At 42.3% G+C, this 11,915-nt stretch overlaps 1 protein-coding gene across 1 annotated transcript in view; it reads left to right on the forward strand.

Annotated features, from left to right (window-relative positions):
* LOC102422565 (T-cell surface glycoprotein CD1b-like) overlaps positions 1-11,711 on the forward strand; it is a gene marked incomplete at its 3' end in the record, with an annotated part of 23,167 nt that extends 11,456 nt beyond the window's left edge. Inside the window, exon 3 of the mRNA XM_006107632.3 lies at positions 11,614-11,711. Coding sequence (XP_006107694.2) covers positions 11,614-11,711 — 98 coding nt within the window. The remainder of the gene's footprint in view (positions 1-11,613) is intronic.
* Positions 11,712-11,915: the final 204 nt, after the last annotated feature.

The raw sequence follows: 11,915 nt of genomic DNA on the forward strand, positions 1-11,915 counted from the left end.
AATTAGGACATACAATAGTATTCGGCCCTCAATTAAGTTAACATGCCTCCAAGGCAGGGCACCTAGCATGTTTGGGACATACCTTCAGAGCAAATCATCCATCGACTCATTAATACCAAGCCTCTATCTTATATAATAAAAGGGTAATATGCAAATTGACCCTAACAGCAGAATGACTGGTCACTATGACAAACACTGACCACCAGGGGGCAGATGCTCAATGCAGGAGCTGCCCCCTGGTGGTCAGTGCGCTCCCACGGGGGGAGCTCTGCTCAGCCACAAGCCAAGCTGATGGCTGCCAGCACAACGGTGGTGGTGGGAGCCTCTCCTGCCTCCTCAGCAGCGCTAAGGATGTCCGACTGCAGCTTAGGCTTATTCCCCGCTAGAAGATGGACATCCCCTGAGGGCTCCCGAGCTGCCAGAGAGATGTCTGACTGCCAGCTTAGGCCAGATTCCCCGGGAAGCAGGCCTAAGCCAGCAGGTGGACATCCCTTGAGGGGTCCCAGGCCATGCTGAGGGAACACCCCGAGTGCACAAATTTTTGTGCACCGGGCCTCTAGTAGAATATAAGATATCATAAACTGGGTAGCTGGATGAAGAAGGGTAGAATGCTGTGGTGATAAGTTCTCCAGACTTTCTAAATGAAGCACTGCAGTCACCATTCAAGAGTGTCAGGGGTTCTGGCTTGGGATAAGCAGTGTCTGTCTTCAGGATTCAGATATGAGGGGTAGCTCAGCTTGATTTGTGGGCTGGACAGTTGAGTCATAGAAAGCAATAGGGATGGAGATAAAAACTGAAAGTTATTCTTGACTCCTCTTTCCAAATTTAATTAAATAATTAATCAATTCAATTAAATACTGCACTGGACAGCACATAACAGAACATTCCCATAGTAGTTCTATCAGACAGCACTGCTATAAGGTATGGTTAGCATAACTTAAAATTATTTTTTTTTAAATATATTTTTATTGATTTCAGATAGGAAGGGAGAGGGAGGAGAGAAACCTCAGTGATGAGAGAGAATCACTGATTGACTGCCTCCTGCATGCCCCTAATTGGGGATTGAGCCCACAACCCAGGCATGTATCCTGACTGTAATCAAACCGTGACCTCCTGGTTCATAGGTCAACATTCAACCACTGAGCCATGCCATCCAGGCATAACTTAAAATTCTTTAAGGTACATACCAAAAATGTAACTAAAACTGAGGAGAAAGACAGGATTTCCATTTGAATTTAGCACTTCAAGGGCATTAGAGATTATGTAATGCTTTTGAGCATGTAGGCCCAGTTTATGGCAATAGCTATGATTATGACGATACATTACAGGTGGTGGCTGAGGGCATGGGAGATAGGACTAAGAGCTTTCACACAGGTTTTCAAAAGTGGAAGCTAAATAGACTCATTGGTGAGTCTATAAAAGAAACACAATTATTTGAGGAATTTGAAGGTAATGCAATTAAGAGGGATGAGCAATGATTAGAGAAATGTGGATTGATGCTACCACAGAGACATTTTTGTATCCCTTATTGTAGTTATTTGAGTCAGCATTGACTTCATAAGTTCACATGAATAAAGTTATCTAAAGGGAAATCACTTCGGAAAAGAATGAGACCTCAGAGAGAAATTCCTTCCTCTCTGTAAAAAATCAATAAAATAAATATTTAAAAAAAAAATCTCCTAAAAATTAACCATAGGAAGGAGGTGGCTTTGTGGTCAGAGTTGAAAGATTAAATAATTCTGAGTAAATGAATGAGACTGAGAAAAGGCCCAATTGCGTGATTTTATAGGACAGCGTGGGCACTGACCTTCCTTAAGACATATGATGAAAAAGCAACCTGTTCAAATTGAAAGATGAAATTTTATACTATATGAAGCTTTAGTTGGCAATTGAATGTTTATAGATATAATTGTTATAATTGTTATAGATCTAATGTTATTTTACAACTTCTGTTAACATTTTATTAAATTGGCATTGTTTATTTTAATATCATTAATGTTGTAAATCAGACATCTTTGAAGGAAATACAGGAAGGTCATCAGATGATTACAAAGGTTTCAATAATAGCAGATGAAACATTTTTTACATCTATATAAATTAATTAAAAATATGATTTTAAATTAATCCTAGGTGGTATTCCCTCATCATTTTCTTAGGGATTTAATTTGTCTAAAGCACATCTTGTAATATGTTTCCAGGGAATTTTTCACTGTTGGCAGGAAGTTTAACAAAGGGGATCTGTGAGTATGACTATGGGACACCCCCAAAGAAACACATAAAAAGGGGAATTTCTTCTTAAAAGAGACCTGGCCACAAAGAATTAGCATTTTTAGTAAAAAATGGTGATTAAGAACTAATACAATTTTGTCAAGCTAGAAATAAATAAAGTAATGTTATATATTTTTTCCTGTGGAATTTGTCTTCTGCATGATTTTAATTTAGAAGGAATTTCACTAATGATTTTGTTGAGAATTGTTGGTTGTCATCAGAAATTTATTTCTGCTTTACCCAGTTCATTTCTGTGACTTGTGAATTTGATTGCCTCAAAATTGAAAAATTGTATTTGGTTATTTTTACCCACATAATAGAGCAATTTTTTTGTGGAGTAATAAAATTATTTTATTCATTAAATTTTGTTTGTTTTATTTTGTAAATGATTCTAAACTTTCTCAAATTAGTACAATTACTTATAACATTGATGTTTGGCATATGTCATTTTAATCTCTTGACTATTAATTTTTTTTTTAGGTTGGTATATATTCCCTTCACTCTCAATCCTTGTCTATAGTCCATAATGGTATTATAAAACCAAGATAGATTTATAGAACAATTTATAGCTTAAAATTTATTTGTGAAGAGGAATAAATGTTGAAAATAAATGATCTAGAATTCACTCTGAAAGCAAGTAAAAAACACCACCACCATAAAATAAATCCAAAAGTATAGAAGAAAGAAAATCAATATGAAGGCTGAATTATTAAAATAGAAAGTAAGACAAACCATATAATAGAATTATCGAATTATCCACAAACTGGTTTTTGGAAATATTAATAAAATATAAAAGTAAATTCTAGCAGAATAGAAGAAACAACATTGGGGTTTTAAAAGTGGGTGTTAATGGATTTAGTAAAGAGTAAAAGATAATAAAAGAAGGTAACCTTTATTTCAAGTGGTTTGAAGTCAAAATGTGATGAAAATTTTTATTGAAAATTATAAATGATTACACTAGTAAGAGCCAAAGGAAGAAAAAACCCTAAATACGTCAGTTACCATAAAAATGAAACCTAATAGCAAAGTTATAATTAACCTAAAAAGTCCCAAGCGCTTATGTGATGGTTAATTTCAGGATATAAAAAAGACAGAAAACAAAGTCATTTTATGAGGCTAGGATATCACAATAGAAAAATACCACAAACTGACAAAAAAAAAACCTTGAAACAAATTAAATACTTGCAGATAAAACAAACACCCAATAACTGTTATCCAATTTTGCTTATGGAAGAAAGTAAATTTAAATGTACAAGTAGAGTTTTTACCAGGAGGGTAAGAGTAATTGACATTAAAAAATCCATTAATGTAGTTGTCTAAATCAACAGATTAAAGGGGGAGGGGGGTGAAATGAACAATCTGGCCATCTCTTTATATGCCTGGCAAAATCCTCAATAAAATTAAGCATATACTGGTGAAGAAAACATCTTACCAATTTTGGTTTAGTTTAGCTATAACCAAGGTATAGGAAATATACTTGATAACAAAAAGTTAGATGTAACGTTAAAATTAGGCACCAGAACAAGGGTGTCTGCAATTGCCATTACTGTTCAAAGTGGTACTTTCTAGCCTAGTAAGTAAATAAAAATAAAGGGTATAAAGGAAGATAAAATGGTCATTATTTGCACGTGTGTGTGTGTGTTATGTGCTGTTGAGTTGCTCTGACTCCTAGAGACCCTCTGAATGAGCGCTGTCCACAATGTTCTGTCCTCAGCATCCTGCTCAGCCCCTGTGGACTCTTATCTATGGATTCTTTTATTCAGCCAACCTATCTCATACCTGGTCTTCCTTTTCCCCACTGCTTTCTCTTTTCTCTGCATCACTGTCTTTCCCATAGAACCCTGCCCTCTCACAATGTGCCCCAAATAGAACAGCTTCAGTTTTGTCATTTTTGCCCCCAGTGATGTTTCAGGCTTCATTTGCTCTCGGGCCAGGATGTTTGTCTTTCTGGCAGTCCAGGTGCTCATAGAGGTCTCCTCCAACACCACATTCCCAGTGAATCACATTTTCCCCAGTGGCCTTCTTCACTACCTAACTTTTGCGTCTGTGCATGTTACTGTAAGAGTCAATTCTTGATGAGAAAGGAAGCACAGGGGGAAACACTGCTGAGCGTGGTCAGCTGGGAAGCAGAGGCCTGTTTGATTCATCAGGGAGCTACAGCTTCACACTGTCCCCCAGAGAGCCGCTAGTCCACTCCCCACAGGTCACTGGGCCAGGGATGGAGCAGAGGGAGGAGCAAACACATGCACAGCACAGTAAAACCTCATCACGGACTGTTCAGGCCTGGGGTGCCCATTCAAGCTGAAAGACCATTGTATAATAGAGTAGGTTTTCCAATGCACATGTTAAAAAATTGACAAAGTAGTTTACCTGTTTTTACTTATATATACACCATTGTGTAATTAAAATTAAGTATGTATGAAAAGTTTAATTTCACAGAAAGGTGTTCTATATGTATTACTGCAATTTTTCTTTTCCCTTTTGTTGTTGCTGTTGTTAATCCTCACCTGAGGATATTTTTCCATTGATTTTTAGAGAGAATGGAAAGGAGAGGGAGATACAGGGAGAAACATTGATGTGAGAGAGACACATCAATTGGTTTTCTCCTGCACGCACTCTGAGCAGGGCTGGGGAACCTGCAACTAAGGTATGTGACAGGAATTGAAACCAGGACCCTTCAGTCCACAGACCAATGCTCTACCCACTAAGCCAAACTGGCTAGGACAGTATTACTGTAATTTTAAATTTATACTGAGTAGGTCTAGTAAATGCATTTGTTTACAAGTCACCTTGAGGAAAAACATGCCCATGGCTGGGGCCTGGCTTAGCACATGTCTGCACATCAGCCAACATGTGACAAACTGCTGCAGAAAGTCACACCACGTGACAACAGAGCCAATCACTGCTCCTGATGTTGTGTGATCACATGCTAATAATGTGTGAGCCTTGTTTATGAGCCCTGACTCTTGGATTTAAATATGTAGACTCTAGTTGTTGATATGTAATATTTATTTATGTCAGCGAAATTACTAGTGTGTTTTCCAACAGATGGCCTATTCACTAAAATTTGTTAAAAATAACAGTGAATTAACACAGAAATAACCTGTTAATTCAATTATAAGCAAATCTTGGTTAAAAACATTTTAAAATTAACAGGGTGTTCATTTTCACATGTGATATATGGACTGGAAATTTTGTCCATTAAATCTGAAGTCCTTTAAATCGAGGTCCAAAAAGTCGAGGGTTTACTGTAAAGTCAACATGTTGTGGGGAAGTGGAAGACTAAGCTTCAATGTGAAGCAGAAACTCTGGACACTGGTTTTTATTTTGCCCTGAAGACATGGTGGGGCTTTTTCTATGGTGGGAAGGAGGGAGATGAGAAACTGGGAAACCAGGAGGGAAACTCCTTTGATTTTGTATCAGGAATAAGCCACCTTGCCACATCACAATCTCCCATGCGTGGGTCCTTGAATTGCTTTTCTCTGGATCCCATGGATGAGCCTCATTCCCACGCACAGAATACATAGTAATTGGGAATAAGAAGATGATCTCTAATGGCACATTTTTACTCTTGATGATCTTTCTTAATTCTTCTGTTGCTGCCCCTTATTGCTCAGCCTTCTCGTGATTTCTTTGCCACAGTCTCCATTATTTTGCATATGATATAATATGCATATTTTATATAATAGAATTGGATCTACTTCCCTATAAAACTGATTAAATAATAGGGATTAATATAAAAAAGAATTCATGCTGTCTCAAAGAGTAAGAGATCCTTCCTTTTACTGCTGCATAGTATTCCCTGGTGTAAATGTACCACAGCCTTTTTATCTACTCATCTACTGATGGGCACTTGGGCTGTTTCCAGATCTTAGCTATTGTAAAGTGGAGAGTATTATGCTAAGCAAAACAAGCCAGTCAGAGAAATACAAGTATCACGTGATCTCACTCATATGTGGAATCTAATGAACAAAATAAACTGATGAACAAAATAGATCTAGAGACATGGAACCATGGAACAGACTGTCGAATCTCAGAGGGAAGGTGGAGGTGAGTGGGTGGGTGGGAAGAGATGAACCAAAGAACTTGTATGCATATATGAATAGCCCATGGACACAGACAATAGGGTGGTGAAGGCCTGTGGAGAGGGGCAGGCGAAGGCAAGAAGGGGTCAATGGGGGACAAAGGGGAACATACGTAATACCTTCAACAATAAAGATTTAAAGATTAAAAAAATAATTCAGTTATTTAGGTAAAAAATCAGCATATTAAATAAATATAATAATGCTAAATCACTAAATTATCTATTGGATCCCACTTACCAAAATGATGTCCAGCAAAAACAAAAAAAAAAAAATAAAAGGGAGAAAATCTTTATTGGCAGAAAACCAAGAGGAGTTATTTATGACATATGAAGATGGAAAATGAATATATGTTACATATTTGTTGATTTTATTCCTTCTATTTATTATTTTTGGTGTTTTTGTGATTGCATGAAGTATTTCTCCATTTATTTGGATCTTTCATTTCTCTCAGCAATCTTTTTTTAAAAATGTATTTTATTGATTTTTACAGAGAGGAAGGGAGAGGTATAGAGAGTTAGAAACATTGATGAGAGAGAAACAGCAATCAGCTGCCTCCTGCATGCCCCCTACTGGTGAGCGAGCCAGCAACCAAGGTACATACCCTTTATCAGAATCGAACCCAGGACCCTTCAGTCCACAGGCTGACACTCTATCCACTGAGCCAAACCAGTTAGGGCTCAGCAATCTTTTTTAGTTTTCACTGTACATGTCTTGTATTACTTTTAATAAAATAATTTTAATTTATTAAGATTAAGAAATTAAATGGGGGTGAGGGGGTGGGCTAGAAGGGGTCAATGGGGAAAAAAGGAGGCACATGTAATACTTTCAACAATAAAGATTTAATTTAAAAATGTATTTTATTCTTTTTGAAGCTTTTGTAAATGAAATTGATTTTCTTATTTTAACTTTATTTATTGTTAATACTAGAGGCCCGGTGCACGAAAATTTGTGCACTGACGGGGGCAGGGGGGAGGGAGTGTCCCTCAGCCCCACTTGTGCCCTCTCACAGTCTGGGACCCTTTGGGAGATAACGACCTGCTGGCTTAGGCCCGCTCCCAGGTGGCAGAGGGCAGGCCCAATCCCTAGGTGCAGCCCCTGGTCGGGCTCAGAGCAGGGCTAATTGGGGAGTTGGGGCGCCACCCCCTGTCAAGCACAGAGCAGGGTGGATCGGGAGGTTGCGATGCCACCCCCAGTCATGCTCAGGGTAGGGCCAATTGGGGGGGTTGGGGCACCGCCCCCTGTCACAGTCAAGGCAGGGTCGATGGGGAGGTTGCGGCGCCACCCCCTGTCATGCACAGAGCAGGGCCGATCAGGGGGTTGGGGAGCTCCCCCCTGTCACGCAGAGTAGGGCCGATAGGGGAGTTGGGGCACTGCCCCCTGTCACACACAGAGCAGGGCGGATCAGGGGGTTGGGGAGCTCCCCCCTATCAGGCACAGAGCAGGGCCAATCAGGGGGTTGAGGCGCCTTCCCCTGTCACCAACAGAGCAGGGCGGATAGGGAGGTTGTGGCCCCTGTCACACACAGAGCCGCAGGGCGATCAGAGGGTTTGGGCGCTGCCCCCTGTCATGCTGCTCCAGGGGCCAGGAGGCCTCGCAGCTCCACTGATCCCAGTGCTGGGAGGCCTCGCAGCTCCGCTTGACACGGGGCAGTGAGGCCTCGCTGCTCAGCTGATCCCAGTGCCAGGAGGCCTCGCAGCTCCACTGATCCCAGTGCCAGGAGGCCTCGCAGCTCTGCTGATCCCGGGTTCGGGAGGCCTCATGGCTCCACTGATCCTGGTGCTGGGAGGCATATTACCCTTTTACTATATAGGGTAGAGGCCTGGTGCACGGGTGGGGGCCTGCTGGTTTTCCCTGAAGGGTGTCCCAGATTAGGGTGGGGGTCCTGCTTAGGTGCCTGGCCAGCCTGGGTGAGGGGCTGATGGCTGTTTGCAGCTGGTCACACCCCCTTCAGGGTGGGGTCCCCACTGGGGTGCCTGGCCAGTCTGGGTGAGGGACTGAGGGCCGTTTTCAGGCTGGCAGGCGACTGAAGCTCCCAACCTCTTCTTTTTTTCTTTTTTTTTCATTCTGGGATTTATTTACCTTCTATGGCTGTCACTGGAACTGAGAGCCGGCTTTAGCTCTGAGGCTCGGCTCCAGCTCTGAGACCTCTGCTGCTGATCTGGGTTTTTTTGGCTTCTATAATTGAAACACTGTTTCATCTCCAGCTCTGAGGCCGGCCGGCTTATTTAGCTTCTATAATTGCAACATAGTTGCTTAGAGTGCAGCTCAGAGCTGGGCGGTGGCAGGCGGCGAACCTTGGCTTCCTCCGTCACTGGAGCAAGCAAGCCTCCTGTTCGCTTCAGCTGCCTGGCTGCCGGCCGCCATCTTGGTTGGCAGTTAATTTGCATATCTCGCTGATTAGCCAATGGGAAGGGTAGCGAAGTTACGGTTAATTATCATGTTTCTCTATTATTCGATAGGATATAAAAATGTAATGTGTTTGGTATATTTATCTTGCATTCTGTTAGCAATTTATTGTACATTTCAATCCAGAATTTTTCTTGTTAAATATATGTTATATTTCTTCATCGATAGTCTATCTGAGTCATCATTGTTTTCATACTCTCCTTTAATTCTTAAATGTGAGACTTATTCTTTGACATATTTGATGTTCATTGTTTTCCAGCTTTGAAGCTTTTCTGCAATGTTTGACACTTGAGCCACGTCAAAGGCAGTTTACGTGAACTTCTTTCTTCCCCCGTGTGTAGTCACACTTCCCTTATTCTTTTTATGTCTCCTCTTATGTTGCTGAAAAATGCACGATGACATATTGAGTCTGATCTCCCAACAGTCACTTTTGCTGCTCTTTATTTCTTTGTATGCTTGTTTAGTGACTTGCCTGGAATAATTCTGTACAGTGTGACTCCCCCACAGTATGTGGCCACAGATATCTTTGCTAGTTTTTTTTTTATTCTTATTTTTCTTTTTAAGATTTTTTTTAAAGGGAACATTTGTATGTCAACATAGTTTAGTAAATTGTGTTTGTCAAACACTGAGACTGGAAGGCTTCTACCCTTTTTTAAAAAATATATATTTTATTGATTTTTTTACAGAGAGGAAGGGAGAGGGATAGAGAGTTAGAAACATCGATGAGAGAGAAACATCAATCAGCTGCCTTCTGCACACTCCCTACTGGGGATGTGCCCCAACCAAGGTACATGCCCTTGACCAGAATCAAATGTGGGACCCTTGAGTCTGCAGGCCGACGCTTCATCCACTGAGCCAAACTTGTTAGGGCACTTCTAGCCTTTGCCAATGGATCTTTGTTTGTGTTGGGTGTGCATGGAAAGTCCAGGAAGTTTTCCCTGAACTTTCCTTTCCTCTCCACTTTCTTGCGTCTTTTCACAGCATGTGCACAAGCATCATATTCATCCAGGGACCTGCAGAACCCTGGAGCTGGTCATTTCTGGTCTCTTTTGAGCATGCGTGCAGCCTTGCACCTGTGTGCATCCTTCCAAACGATCAGGGAGATGTGGAATATTCTGATGGTTCACTGTGGTCATCTTATTCACAGGCTCTCCCTCTAAATGTGGTTACTGGTCTCGAGGTATGTTGCTTCCCCCATCCAGTGTGACACCCTCAGGCCAGCTGGGAAGTTAGGCTTTCCATGTGTTTGCCTTTGAGTTGGCTATTGTTTCTGGCGATATGGCCCCTGAGTTTGTGTTTTGCCCCTAATCCTCTCTAAATCAAGTTGGCCACCTCCAGCAGAACAGCTTCTGATTCCATGGCTCTCGCTGCCCTGCTTCCCCGCACTCAGAGTACTGGCTGGCTGGTTAGAATCACAGCTGTGCTTCTGCCAGGTTTAGTGGTTTTTCTAGAAGAAACACTTCTTAGTTTGTTACATGCCTTCGATCCATTTCCAGAATCTTAACATGGTTGTCTTTGAAAAAAAATAATTGTTCATCCCAGCCAGTGTGGCTCAGCGGTTGAGCATCGACTCAGGAACCACCAGGTCAGCGATTGATTCCCAATTAGGGCAGATGCCTGGGTTGCAAGCTCAATCCCCAGTGGGGGGCGTGCAGGAGGCAGCTGATCCATGATGTTTCTCTCATCGATGTTTCTATCTCTCTATCCCTCTCCCTTCCTCTCTCTCCACAAATCAATAAAAACATTTAAAAAATTGTCCAGTGTCATCGCTGTTTTGGGAGAGAGGATTAGGTAGCCTCCTCACTTCAATGTTCTGGAGGTTCCCCATACGAGAGATATTAGGGGGTCAAGTTGGCTGCAGCACCTTTTGTCTGCATGGCACTCAGGTGCGTGGTGAACATTCCACTTACAGAAGGCCATGGTGTCATGCACAGAACTACAAAACCTCAACAACAGCTTAAACGGGCCTTGGAGGCCTAGTAGGTGGTGGTGTAGCAGAGCGAAGTACTGGAGCTTGCTTGAGCGCACATCTGTGTAACATGGTGGGAGGAGGGGAAGAAAGATCCCAGGTTACCCAGAAGTTCTCAAAGAGGCTGTTATTCTGAAAATGCTGGCTGGCACCAGCACATAGGAACCTGGTGTTTCAATGAATAATAAGTTCTGACGCATCCATGACTGAATTGGAGATTTGCAGACGCTGCAGGCATGAGTAAACTACGTCATTACCAGGTTATCAGCCTCCAAATATGTTACTAGACATAGACATGACATAATTTTTTTTAAGTTGGGAAACATTTTTTAAAAAAATATATATATTATTGTTTTTTTACAGAGAGGAAGGGAGAGGGATAGAGTTAGAAACATCAGTGAGAGAGAAACATCAATCAGCTGCCTTCTGCCCACCCTCCACTGGGGATGTGCCTGCAACCAAGGAACATGCCCTTGATTGGAATCAAACCTGGGACCCTTCAGTCCTCAGGACGATGCTCTACCCACTGTGCCAAACTGGTCAGGGAAACATGACATAATTTTTATGAGTATAATATGGAACCCAGTGCATAATTATATCACAAAATACCTTTTGTCCATTTTTTCAAAATATCCTATATAATAAAAGTCCAGTGACCGAACGGCAGAACGACTGGTCGACCAGTCACTATGACGTGCACTGACCACCAGGGGGCAGACGCTCAATGCAGAAGCTGCCCCCGGTGGTCAGTGTGCTACCATAGAGGGAGCGCCACTTGGCTGACCAGGATGAGCGGCTGCTCCCTCTGCAAATGCCAGGCCGACAGGCAGGAAACTGGGCTGCAATTGTCGCCTCTTTGCCCCAGGCTCCTCCTTCTTGCCCTAGGCTCCTCCTTCTCGCTCCCTGCCACCTCCTCTGGATGCCTGCAGGCTGTTCAGCGCTGCCACCATTGGATTCGCAGAGTTGACCCTGGAGGCTGGGAGGTAGGTTCGTGGTTATTCCAGGACTGAGGTCTACTCTGCCGCCTCTCAGTGCTATTTTCCCTGGACTCAGCCCTGACGGATCCCCTGGAGAGGTGAGTGCTCTGGCTCCACGTAGGATGCTGGACCAGGGAGCAGCCACTCAGAGAGCAGGTCCACAGCTGCTCAGCTGACCAGGATGAGCGGCGCTCCCACATGGGCCTATCC

The sequence above is a fragment of the Myotis lucifugus genome, unplaced genomic scaffold (genome assembly GCF_000147115.1).
Source record: "Myotis lucifugus unplaced genomic scaffold, Myoluc2.0 scaffold_1309, whole genome shotgun sequence".
Taxonomy (NCBI): Eukaryota; Metazoa; Chordata; class Mammalia; order Chiroptera; family Vespertilionidae; genus Myotis; species Myotis lucifugus.